The 13887-nt window shown below is 42.3% G+C and overlaps 1 protein-coding gene across 3 annotated transcripts in view; it reads left to right on the forward strand.

Moving 5' to 3' along the window:
* SECISBP2L (SECIS binding protein 2 like) overlaps nt 1–11730 on the forward strand; it is a 62676-nt gene extending 50946 nt beyond the window's left edge. For 2 of the 3 annotated variants that reach the window (XM_003420122.4, XM_010599665.3), the window contains one exon: nt 6835–11730. In XM_003420122.4, coding sequence (XP_003420170.2) covers nt 6835–7517 — 683 coding nt within the window. In that variant the 3' untranslated portion in view covers nt 7518–11730. The remainder of the gene's footprint in view (nt 1–6834) is intronic. The other variant, XM_064291992.1, reaches the window with a different exon arrangement.
* The last annotated feature ends 2157 nt before the right edge of the window (nt 11731–13887 follow it).

Here is a 13887-nt window from a genome sequence, read left to right on the forward strand (position 1 = left end):
AAAACCTTAGGAGATATTTGCAAAAGCAGAAGATTTAAGTGTTAAAAAGTTGACGTTTTGGTTTTTTTCCACTCTGCCTAAGGGAATGAGGTATGGTTCACTGATCTTTGGGCCTCAGGATTCTCTTTAGTAAAAGGAAGAGGGTTGGTCTAGGTCATCTGTAAGGTTCTGTTTAGAGCTGAAATCCTGCGGACTAATGGTTGAATCCTAGAGAGGGGACTAGGCAGAACCTTATAGATTCTAACCTGGTAAGCTGACTGATCAGAATGCCAATGAGGTGAGCAGAAATAATCATAAATAACATTGGGGGAAAAGCTCAAAGTTATCCTATCTGAATTGGATGCACTCAGCTAGAAACGTAAAACCCACTAATTGTGGCCTATGAAATTGGAATATTTATTTTGCATATGAAATCTGGAAGTAAGCAGTTCAGGGCTGGTTCAGTAGCTCAGCAGTGCCACTGAGGATCCTAGCTCCTTCCTTTCTGCCTTCAGTTCTCAGTCTGTGGCTTCTTATTCTTGTGCTTATCGTCTCCTGTTTATAAGTGGCTGCTGCAGCTCTGGGCATCACAACTGCCGTCACAAGCAGAAGGTTCAGCCAGTGTGCCCCATGTATCATGAAAGAAAAAGTTTTCAGAAGACGTCCCCCTTTTGTTTCGGTGGCCAGAACTGATCGCAGGACAGACACGGAAAAGGGAGTATCTGGCAAAGGTGGAATGAGATAGCTGTGACAGGCTAAGACCCATGATTTTAATTCATCCTCTGGGACTGGGAGTTGTGGTAGCAAGGAGGAGAATGGGGAATACCTATTGGATAGACAGCAAACAGTATCTGCCATGCTATCCATTTGCACAATTTCTAAAATGTTTTCTTTTGATTGCCACAGTTTAAAGAAAAACAAAGCTGGGGAGCCTGTCCCCCATTGCTGTTGAGTCTATTCTGAATCATAACTGCCCCATAGGGTTTCTGTAGTCTTGACAGAAGCAGACTGCCACATCTTCCTGCTGCGGAGCTGTCGGTGGGTTCAAACTGCTGAGCACATAACCACTGCACCACCAGGGCTCCTTAAAGCTGGGGAAAGGGCTGCTAAATATTGATAGGCTAGAAAGGCTCCTATTAATAATTCAGTCTCATTGCCCGTTGTGTACACCTCGTTTAATTGTTTCTCAGCTTCTGTTTTCCCGTCCACCTGAGCTGGCTCTCAGTTCTGTCACACTTAACACAACTGGTTTTGAACATAAATCCCAACTAAACTCTAAGTTCTTCGAGAATAGGCACTTGGCACATAGTAGACACTTGATAAATAATAATAACTAACTTACTGAGCTCTTATTAGAGGAGCTCTGGTGGCACTGTGGTTGAGCACTCAGCTGCTAATGGAGAGATCTGTGGTTTGAACCCACCGGCCGCTCTGCATGAGGAAGTTGTGGCAGTCTGCTTCCGACAAGTTTAACAGCCTTGGAGACCCCATGACGCAGTTCTGCTCTGATCTACAGGGTTGCTATGAGTAGGAATCGGCTCCACTGCAGTGGGTTTGGTTTGGTATTTTGGAAGCTCTTATTACGTGCTTACTTTTCTAAGCACTTCACACTGTCGTCATTTAACTCTCTCAGCAACCCTATGAGATAAGAAGTATTGTACCCCATTTTACAGATGCAGAAACTAAGGAAAAGAGAGGTAAATAACTTGACCTGTCTCAGGGCCGGTAACTGACTCCAGAACTGCATTCTTCAGCAGTCTGGCGTTTATTCCCTACATTGAGTGAATTCCCAGCAAGGCCACACAGTCGGTGTGTGGGGGGCAGCCTCACTGTCTGACCCATCTAGAGAGGTACGGCTTTCCTCTCTGTACTGACTGACAAACCCAGTAGTGATCTGAAAGTTAAAAAAGACAGTTTCACAAAGAACTAATAAAACAAGAAAGCCTAGAAGGGATTAACTAGCAAGGTACAGCTTTATCAAATAAATTCTGCTAAAGATAAACCACAGAGTGTGATTTCTAGGCTTGTTGAAACCTTTGATCCTGCCTTTAACCTCCTTCCTAGTGCCTTCTTCAAAAGTAGTCTTCTAGATGTCCTGTCTAGTTTCGAACTTCCTGCACGTCAGCCTTCAGTGCCCTGCCAGTTTTCTCCTGTACCTTAGAGAAAGATGGCCCTTTCATACCTGCTGTGTTTCTCCCAGTTGTGTTCATGAGCTTGTGTGTTCTTCAGCTGTTGATCAAGCTTCACGCATTACTCTAAGATGGGATTCTCAGCCTGGACCTCCATGTGGATACATGACCTCAGTGGCTCTTTGATCATTATGACAGGTCTCTTGATGGCTTATCCCAGAGTCTCTGCTTTAAGGTTATATCCCCCTTTCTTTTCTGAAGGACCCATCTGGCTTTCAGCTCATGTATAGAGTAGATGACTGCCCAGTATTCAGTCTGCTCATTTTACTGACCTCCTTCCTTTTTCCTCTTCCTTTGACTCATTGCTCTGGTATTGTCAAGGGACAGATGAGACTTTACCTAAGACCCCATAAGTGAATTCCTACAGTACTTTTGAAGGGGTAAAAGACTGTTGGAAGATAATGTAAATGCACATCTAAATATTTTTAAAATTTTCATGCCTTTTTAAGATTATTTTTTAGATAATTAGATACATGTGTGAAATACTGAATTTAGTAGGACCTCCCCGCCCCCCTCCCTATATGCCAAGTGTAGGGACACAGATGAGCTGGAGCTGGAGTGGGAGGGATGAGGGTTGGAACAGCAAACATAAAAAAGCGCATTTGAGGTGCATATGCAAAATGTTCTGTGGGAGTCCACATTAGCGAATGCCTCTCTTGGGGAAGTCAGGAAAGGCTTCACAAAGAAACTGACATTTAAGGGTGGTTCTCAAGGATGTGGCATCTGAATTGGAGGAAGATTGATTAACAGTCTGTCATATGTAGATGACACAACCTTGCTTGAAACACTGATGAAGGTAAAAGACTACAGCCTTCGATATGGATTACACCTGAACATAAAATGAAAATTCCCACAACTGGACCAGTAGACAACATTGTGGTAAATGACAGAGAAGTTGAAGTTGTCAAGGGTTTCATTCTATTTGAATCAATATTCAGTGTCCATGGAAGCAGCAGTCAAGAAACCAAGTGATAAGTTGCATTGGGAAAATCTACTGCAAAAGACTTCTTTAAAATGTTAGAAAGCAAGATGTTACTTTGATGACTAGGGTGTGCCTGACCCAAGCTAGGGTTGTTTCAGTCACCTCATAATGCATGTGAAAGCTGCACAATGAAAAAGGAAGACTGAAGAAAAATGGACACATTTAAATTGTGGTGTTGGCGAAGAATATTGAATATACTGTGGACTGCCAGAAGAATGAACAAATCTGTCTTGGAAGAAGTATAGCCAGAATGCTCCTTAAAAGCAATGACGGTGAAACTTTGCCTTGCTTACTTTGGACACATCATCAGAGAAGACCAATTACTAGAAAAGGACATCATATTTGGTAAAGTGGAGGGTCAGCGAAGGTAAGGAAATCTTCCACGAGATGGATTGACACAGTGATTGCAACAGTGGACTTAAACACACGAAGGCCTCGGCAGTGCTTTGTTCTGTTACACGTAGTAAGTCACTATGAGTTGGAGCCAACTTGATGGCAGCTGACAACAACAATCAAGGATGAGTGCCACGGATTGAATTGTGTCCCCCCAGAATATATGTCAACTTGGTTAGACCATGATTCCCAGTATTGTGTGGTTGCTCTCCATTTTGTGATTTTCCTATGTGTTATAAATCATAACTTCTGCCTGTGATTAAAGAGGATTAGGGTGGGATGTAACACCCTTGCTCAGGTCACATCCATGATCAAATGTAAAGTGAGTTTCCCTGGGGTGTGGCCTGCACCACTTTTGTCTTACAAGAGATGAAAGGTAAGCAGGCTGAGAGATGGGAACCTTACACCACCAAGAAAGCAGCGCCAGGAGCAGAGCGTGTCCTCTGGACCCAGGGTTGCTGTGCAGAGAAGCTCCTAGTCCAGGGGAAGATTGATGACAAGAACCTTCCTCCAGAGCCGACAAGGAGAGAAAGCCTTCCTCTGGAGCTGATGCCCTGAATTTAGACTTCTAGCCCACTAGACTGTGAAGAACTAAATTTATCTTCGTTAGAGCCATCCATTTGTGGTATTTCTTTTATAGCAGCACTAGATGACTAAGACAGTGAGTTAGGAGTATGAAGGGTGAAGGAGGAAAACACATCACATACAAATAGAACAGCTTTTGTAGAGGCAAGGTGTTGTAAATAGAAAGTCGATGACTTCTGGGAGTAGTGAGAATTCAGTGTGACCTGAGCATGGAATGCATGTTTGAGGGTTGGAATGCAGTGAGACCAGAAAGGTAGGCGAGGGTCAGATCACGAAGGGGTGGGTTGTGTAACGGAAAACCAGTTAAATGGACATAATGTGACCACTTTGCAAGACCAGTGACTGCAGGTGTATAGCAAGATAAGGCCTGAGCTAAGTGATGGGAGTGGGGAAAAGGGACCAAATTCAGCAGTATTTGAGCTGGAAGTGACTTAATGTAGTGAAGAGTTCAGTGGGACAAAAGGGTATATATAATAAAGGAGAAAGATATGATTAAGGATTACTATAAGGTTTCTTCTGTTTTGAGGCTGTGTAAATAATAATGCCACTAACTGAGAATGAGAATATATGAGTAGATTTTGATTCATGAGTTGGAGTGAGAGTGGGGAGGGTTCATTCTACATTTGAAGTGGCTGCAGGAAGGAAAGATTTTTTTCAAACCGTGTGCCTAGATTTCAAGTACCCAAAATATGGTCTGTATTGGTACGTGGTCGACATTCAGCCATTTTAGGAGGTCGCATATGATCAAGAACCGATGGTACTGAAGGAAGAAGTCCAAGCTGCACTGAACACCCTGGTGAAAAACAAGGCTGCAGGAACTGATGGAATACCAAATGAGATGTTTCAACAAATGGATGCAATGCTGGAGGCACTCACTCGTCCATGCCAAGAAATTTGGAAGACAGCTGCCTGGCCAACCAACTGGAAGTGATTCATATTTGTCCACCTTCCAAAGGTGATCCAACAGAATGTGAGAAATGATTCAACAGTCATTGATATCACACACAAGTAAAATTTTACTGAAGATACAGTTGCAGCAGTACATTGACAGGGAACTGCCACAAACTCAAGCGGGATTCAGAAGAGGCCATGAAACGAGGGGTATCATTGCTGATGTCAGGTGGATCCTGGCTGAAAGCAGAGAACACCAGAAAGATGTTTACCTGTGTTTTACTGACTATGCAAAGGCATTCAACTGTGTGGGCCATAACAAACTATGGATAACGTTGCAAAGAATGGTAATTCCAGAACACCTCATTATGTTTTTGCAGAACCTGTACATAGACCAGGAGGCAGTCATTTGAACAGAACAAGGGGAAGGGGTGCATCAGGGTTGTATCCTTTCCCCATACTTAATCAGTCAGTATGCTAAGCAGATAATCTGAGAAGCTGGACTATATGAAGAAGAATGCTGCTTCAGGATTGGCAGAAGACTCATTAATAGCTTGTGATACGCAGATGACACAACCTTGCTTGGTGAAAGCAAAGAAGATTTGAAGCACTTACTGATGAAGATCAAAGACTACAACCTTCAGTATGGATTCCCTTCAACATAAAGAAAACAAAAATCCTCACAACTGAACCAATAAGCAACATCATGATAAACGGAGAAAATATTGAAGTGGTCAAGGATTTTATTTTACTTGGATCCGCTGTCAACACCCACGGAAGCAGCAGTTAAATGACATGTTGCATTGGGCAGATGTGCTGCAAAAGACCTCTTTAAAGTGTTCAAAAGCAAAGACGTCACTTTGAAGACTATGGTGCGCCTGACTCAAGCCATGTGTTCTCAGTTGCCATGTATGTGTGTGAAAGTTGGACAGTGAATAAGGAAGACCAAAGAAGAGTTGATACCTTTGAGTTATAGTGTTGGTGAAGGACAGTGACTATACCTCAGACTACTAGAAGAATGAACAAGTCTGTCTGGGAAGCAGTACGACCAGAGTGCTCCTTTGAAGCGAGGATGATGAGACTTCCTCTCACGTACTTTGGACACGTTATCAGGAGGGACCAATCTCTGGAGAAGGACATCATACTGGATAAAGTTGAGGGTCATTGAAAACAAGAGAAAGACCCTGCAATGAGATGTATTGACATAGTGACTGCAACAACGGGCTCAAACATAGCAATGAGTATGAGGATGGTGCAGGACGGGGCAGCGTTTCATTTTATTGTACATCGATAGGGTCGCTATGAGTCGGAAGCCACTGGATGGCACCTAACAACAATATATAGTCAGTGGGTGATAGTCAAGTTGGATATATTGACATGAGTAGGTCACTGTATGCTTGCTTATATTACTACAACCTGATAAGAGAATTATACCTATAAAATGCAAATAGTAGCTATAATCCAAATAGAAGGCTATTCTCAGTTAAAATACAAAAACAGAATGAAAAAAGAGGGGTGGCAGAGCAGTACTTCATCTTCTGATTCCTGGTACGTTTGCTGCTGTAAGTGGACTTCCTGTCATTACAGATGATTTTAGATAACCACCACCGTCTTTACCTTGAAAGCACATTAAAAAAAATTTTCTTCCCTTTGTAACATTCAAACTAGTTTTGAACAAACTACTTCTTAGTTTTTCCAATCAGTTGCTGAGCCAACAAATTTCTGTATTTTATTTTTTCCTCTTATTTCGGGGTTTTTAAGAGTACCATGATTCTCAGTGTTCTGTTTTTTAAAAAATCTGTTTGATAATTGCAGAAACAAATTGGAGAAGCATGGTGGAAACTTCAGATGGACTGGAAACATCAGAAAACGAGAGAGAGGTTTCCTGTAAGCACAGCACATCTGAAAAGCCCGGTAAACTCCCATGTGACACAGCCCCTGTTGGTAAGCAGCCATCGCTAGTGACTGCAGGCAGCTCTACCTCAGCCACGAACCCTGGCAAGCCTCCAGCAAGTGATAAAGAGGAAGCGAAGCCAGATGACCTGGAGTGGGCCTCACAGCAGAGCACAGAGACCGGCTCTTTGGATGGCAGTTGCCGAGATCTTTTGAATTCCTCCATCACCAGCACCACTAGCACTCTCGTACCTGGCATGCTTGAAGAAGAGGATGATGAAGACGAGGAGGAGGAAGAAGATTATACTCATGAACCCATATCTGTAGAAGTGCAGCTCAATAGTAGAATTGAGTCTTGGGTCTCAGAGACCCAGAGAACTATGGAAACTCTCCAGCTTGGAAAAGCCCTTAATGGTCCTGAGGAAGACAATGCAGAGCAAAGTGGAGAAGAGGAAGCAGAGGTGCCTGAGCCGCGGGAGCCAGGGATGGATGGTGAGGCATGGGCTGCTGACCAGCAAGCCCGTCATGAGCAGCAGAAGCCCAGCAGCTGTGGTTCACTGAACAAAGAGCACACTGATGCTAATTATACACCCCAAAATATATAACTCAGGAATGTCGGAGATCTGTTCCAGCCGTGTAAGGGTTGCAGCCATTACCTTTTATGCTTCATCTCAACATTTTGCACTGTTCTGTATTTAATATATGTATTTAATTCCCAACAGAAATATTTTTGTAGTTGTCTTTTACTTGTTTTGTCATGATACATAGCTTAGCTTTTAATTAGCATCTAAGTGTCTTTCTAAGAACTGTGTGTAAAATTCAGATCCATTTCAGCTTGTTTTGTAAGGGAAAATAATGATTTAAAAAAAAAAAGACCAAATTTTAAAGAAAATAAAATGCCTAGACTTATTTTGAAAGTTAAAGATCAAGGGTCTAAGGATAGGAGCAGATAGCAGTGTTTGCTTTAAGACTACGACTCCTTCACTCTAATTTGTGTGACTGGAAAGGTATTTGGGCTTCTTTAAAAAAGAACTCGAGGTAGAATCAGAAAACTAATAAAAGTTGTTGTTAGGTGCCATCAAGTTGGTTGTACTGATCCTGTGTACAACATAATGAAACATTGCCCAGACCTGCACCATCCTCACGATCATTGTTATGCTTGACCCCATTGTTGCAGCCACTGTGTCAGTCCACCTCGTTGAGGGTCTTCCTCTTTTCCGCAGACCCTGGTACTCTGCCAAGCATGATGTCCTTCTCCAGGGACTGATCCCTCCTGACAACGTGTCCAAAGTATGTAAGACACAGTCTCGCCATCCTTGCTCCTAAGGAGCATTCTGGTTGCACTTCTTCCAAGACAAATTTGTTCATTCTTCTGGCAGTCCATGGTATGTTCAATATTCTTCGCCAGCACCACAATTCAAAGGTGTCAGTTCTTCGGTCTTCCTCATTAATTGTCCAGCTTTCACATGCATAGGACGTGATTGAAAACACCATTGCTTGGGTCAGGAGCACCTTAGTCTTCAAGGTGACGTCTTTGCTTTTCAACATTTTTGCAGCATACTTACCCAGTGCATTGTGTCTTTTGATTTCTTGACTGCTGCTTCCATGGATGTTGACTGTGGATCCAAGTAAAATGAAATCCTTGACAACCTCAGTCGTTTCCCCGTCTGTCATGATGTTGCTTATTGGTCCAGTTGTGAGGATAATAAAAATTAGGAAACTAAAAATTGATGCAACTTTTATTTGGTCCACAAACAGTTGTTTCAGAAGTCACTGATGATTGTGATAGACTCAGATTGGGATGGGCTAAAACTTAGGCTAGCCAAGGAAACCGGGCACTGTCATCAGTTGTAGCTGGCCTTGTTTGTGGAAAGGGACAGATGTTGTCTGTAGTAGTGAAAAGTCATCCTGATGGGACCTTTCAGGTTCTGACTCAGATTTGCTTCTTACTTACCTCAGGAAAGCTCTTGTACATAGTCTTATTTACACAAAACTAGACAAATTTTGGCAGGCGAGTAACTAACCAATTGTGTGACTGCAGAACTTAGATGGGACATGTCCAGAAACAAAGCTTGCTCTGGTGTGTTCTCTTGCATGCTTGTGATTCAGGATCTTTTGGGTTTGATACATGGCCCTGATTTGAGTATCCAGACTCATCCTGAGTGAGACAGCTTCACCTTATCTTTGATGTACATTTTGTTCCCAGCCTTGAGCATCTTTCACATAACAGCAGCCATAGTTACTGACAGGAGGCCAGGAGCAGGAGCTTTACTGCACTTCCTATGTGTGTCCTGGTAACTGAAGGCTTGGATGAGAACGTTCTAGAAGAAAGGAGAAAAGTTGTTCTAATTGTGCTGAAACTATTACGTGATTTAGAGTATCCAGGTATATGCAGTTACTGTCATCACTCTTATCTCTGCCCTTCCCTGGAAATGTTTGCCTGCTTGGGAGAAATTCAACTCACTGAGCTAAATGTCATATTTGATAGTTGGTCACCAGCTGGACTTCAGTGACCTCTACAAGTTTATGTAATGGTGGGAGAATTAAAAATTGTGTACTTTTCTGTCTTCCTTCTGACTGCACCCCCACAACTGACCACACAGACACAGCCCAGCTTTCCGCTTAAGCTCTCATAAGCAAATGCAAAACCGAAGATGAAAGGATATTTCCCTGTCTGGTTATGGTGGGCCAGGGCCTTTTCCTCACAGAGGCAACAGGGGAGAAATGGCCAGATTATTGACTGAACTCGTTGAAACTGCTGTGTTAGTTTGTGGTGTGTTACAATGCTGGCATTTAACTACTAGAGAGATCAGATTCTTGGTTAATGATTTAGGATTTGTGAATTGCAACAGTTTAGGAGCGTTGCTATATAGAAGATGTCAGTCTGTCCACCTTACTAGTGTGCTAACGGGGGGACATTATTGTACTGTCCTGACTACACTGCTCTCCCGCAGAGAAGTCTTAGGCACCGAGGACCCAGCACTTAAGTGCAGCATGTAAGGAATGAAGCCTCTGAGATAGTAATCGTGGGTTTACATGTGGCAGATCTTATTGTCGCTACACGTTTGCAAGTGTTATTTATTTTAAATAAATGATAGAGATTTTGAACTACTGACATTCTTAAGAGTGAATTTAAAAACTTTTCATACTTTTTATGGTGTAAATTTCCTTGGCTGGGTGTCAGTGATTCGGATAACTCTTGATCTTGAGGTAATGGCTTTTCAGAGGTTTCTTATATTTTGTATCTCTTCTGAACATGAATTGTCATTTTAGATTTTTGACATTTGTATCTACAGAGATGTTCAGGAACGCCTCAGAACACCAGTAACTTTTAATTTTCTGTAGACTTCACACTGTTCAATTCCGTACGTGTTCAGTACATGATCTCACACGTGCAGCACCTCTTTGCCAGCCGAGGCAAGGGACCACAGCCTTTTTCTGTAGGAGCCAGGCCACCTCTAGAGAACACCCCAGAATGTAATAAAGGTAATGCTACTATGCTGAGATGCTTAAGTAAGTATTAGTAATGTCCTTATAATTTGTTTCCTTTAGATTTTGGAATTTGTGTATATTGAATGATAGGCTTTGGAGGACGTGTGAAAATTAGGAAAGCGTTGTGGGTTTTTTGCTGTCATTCTGCAAGGTGGGGTGGCTGTTTAGAGACCTAGAAAGAGATCTAATGATAAAAGTAAAGTTTCATCATTACAAGAAATAAAAACCATAGCGATATTTTTCTTAGTTTGTAGAGATTGTTTTACTGGCAATAATTAATATTAGATTTCTATTTCAGTATATAAGTATGTGAATTACAATATGAATTTACTCCCAAAATTAGATTTCTGCTTCAGTAGGTTTGTTTGCTGTGGAGATTACTTCTCAAAAGACAAATGTTCATATTAGCTTGATTTTGGGTTTAAATATGTTTGTAAATGATGTGAGTATATTTCTTTTGACTAAACATGAAAAAATGTGCATTATACACTGACAGTTTTTAAAGGCTTTGACTGGAGGTCATTTATGCAGAGAAAGTATTTTGTATGCTTCCAGTATTTGGAAAAGAAGTGGTCAAAAGGAATTCATGTAGTTAAAATATTGAGAAATTAATATCCAAATAATGTACTTGTCTGATTTCTTAATAAGCTGGGGGAGGTGGGTGGGGTGGGATTGTAACATGCAAATGAGTAGTGAACTCTACAGTCATTTTTCAACTCTTCAACGTAAAACTTAAATCTTAACACATCATTACTTTAAATGTATGTATAAAGAAGTAGTATTCTTTGTAAAGATGCAGTTTGCTTAAAAAAAAAAAAAACACCTATCGTTTAAGTATTTTCTGTATGTTGTTGCCAACAGCTTAGAACATTTATCCATTAAAAAAATTAACGATCTTTTATTGACTTAAAAAATTTTCTAAGAAATAGTTTATTTACAAACCTCCTTTTTTTCCCTTGCTCCTTCCAACCCTCACATACATCATGGACTCAAAAACAAAATATCTGCTTAATTGAAATCCAAATTCTAATTAATGATAAAAATCTAAACTTCGTTGGCACATTACACCTTAAAAGTATTTGTATTATTTTGTAATTTAATTTCTAAATATACCGTGTGAATTTATAGTTTAACTTCTTAATTGTAATGCTCTGATAAAAAGCTAGCAAAAATTCGTGTGAAGTATAACATGAAGGTATTTTCATCTTGCTCATGTGCTGTATGATGGATAATTGTTATATCACATTCTGGGGGTGATAACAGCTTTTTTGCACTATGTAAATACTAGTAGGGACTCTTCTGTAACTAATAAAATGGTGACTGAAATGTGGCCTGTCATTTCACCCTAGGTGTTGAAGAGCCGGTGACTTGAGCACCACGCAGGAGAGGAGGCAGGCAGGTCAGCTGTCGAGTTCTCAGTGCTCATGGTACTTCATGGTTGTGAAGTCTGTGCAGGAAGGAGCTAACGATAAAAGTCTCCACCTGGGATGGGTGGTGCCGTCTGTAGCCTGGGCCCAGTCGTCTTGCAGAGACTGTGCTGGCGTTAGAAGGCTCCTGCACATTGCTTTCTACAGAACCTGCTCTAAAGCCATTTCCCAAAATTGAGTTATTTAATCCTCACAAGCACCTAGTGAGGTGGACACTGCTCTCTCACATCAGATGATGAAGCAGTCGGAGATAGTAACTTGCCCCACACCACACAGCTGGTAAATGGCAGACCTGGGATTCAAGCCCAGGCAGGGTGTCGGCCGTAGTGCATGCTTTTAATCACCACGCCTGTGTCAGCACTTACTGCTCAGGGCGTGCAGTCCAGCTGCTGCGTCTGCCTTCTCCGGGTCCCGTGTGGCACATGAAATGTGCCGGGACTGAGCCGATTGCCTTGAAGACTGGGTTTATCGGGCCTCACCTGACCGCCCTTTGTGTAGAGTTACCTCAGACCTTGTCACAGTGTCACAATGACATTTAGAGAATCTGGGAAGAACAGGTTCATCTGTTAGGATGTACGACCGCTAATGTTCATAATGAAAAGAAATTGAGTTTTTGGTGCTCACAAAGAAGGTATTCCACAAAGGTTTTATCAGGTATTTCCTTCTTGACCAGCGTTTGTTCCCCTCCACGGAGAGTTCCTGACAGCGATGGGTTTTCTGCTGTCTGACCAGAAGAGGGTGTGTGTGGCACCTGAAGACGGTCAAAGGCTGCTGTGTGATCGTAGTTTTCTGAAGTACAGGCATTGACGTAAGTTATCTAGTTCTGAGTCTAAGCCCACAACCTGGGGGCTGGGACCATGCCCACAGATGTTTCAGAAAGAACATCTGTCAAACCAATGTAAGCAGTTGTTTGAAATTTCTGCGTTAGCAATTCTATTAATGTTTTGGCTCGCATTCAGTTCTCTGATGTTATGTGTGTGAGATATGATATGGCTTATTACATGAAAGACCTCAGTGGTAACAGTATGGATTGCAGCAATCCAGGTTTGGGAAATGGGAGACGTTTCAATTCTGGGCCCAGTCCCAATCCCTCTTCCCACCACCCCACTCTTCTCATCTGTTTGAGACTTCAGTTATTTGGCAGCCTTAACGTCAAGCAAAGAGACATTTTAAAAAACCAGGTGCCATCGAGTTAATTGTGACTTAAAACCCATTCCTGTCGAGTTGATTCAGACTCATAGCAACCCTATAGGACAGAATAGAACTGCTCTGTAGAGTTTCCAGGGAGCACCTGGTGGATTCGAACTGCAAACCTTTTGATTAGCAGTGGTAGCAGTTAACCACTACGCCACCAGGGTTTCCATTCTGACTTAAGGCAACCCCATACGTGTTGGAATACAACTGTGCTCCACAGGGTTTTCAGTGACTGACTTTTTGGAAGTAAATGCCAGGACTCTAACCACCACCCTTTTGCTTAGCATCCGAGCTCGTTAACCGCATGCGCCAAAACAAACCTGTTACTGTCAAGTTGATTCCAACTCACGGCAACCCCATGTGTTGCAGAGCAGAACTGCACTCCATAGGGTTTTCAATGCTGTGACCTTCTGGAAGTAGACTGGCAGATTGCCAGGTGACAGGTCTTGTCAAGGTGCCTCTGGGTGGGTTTGAACCACCAAAGTTTAGTATTAAAGCACTTAACCATTTGCATCACCCAGGGGGCTCCAAAAAAGATCCTTGCAGAAAATGAGTTGGGAACCTGTGCCGTTGTAACTTGGCTGTGCCTGTATCCAAAACTGCAGCCTGGAAGCTGAGTGTTAGAGCAGTGAGATATCGAGCTGCACGGGATTTGGAGCCCCCAGCTGAGCATGCCGTTCTTCAGCCAGATGAGGACCCCGAGAATGGAATTGTGAGTTGGAATGTTTGGGAGCTGGAATAATGTAGGTTTCTATGGAAGGAATGAATGCTTCCATCTTGAAATCCTTAGGCTTGGCATGGCTTTGAATTCCCCAGAGAGACCAGGTATTAACTCTCACGGACTCCCTGTTGTGGGACTCTG

Source organism: Loxodonta africana, chromosome 10 (genome assembly GCF_030014295.1).
Source record: "Loxodonta africana isolate mLoxAfr1 chromosome 10, mLoxAfr1.hap2, whole genome shotgun sequence".
In the NCBI taxonomy this organism is placed as follows: Eukaryota; Metazoa; Chordata; class Mammalia; order Proboscidea; family Elephantidae; genus Loxodonta; species Loxodonta africana.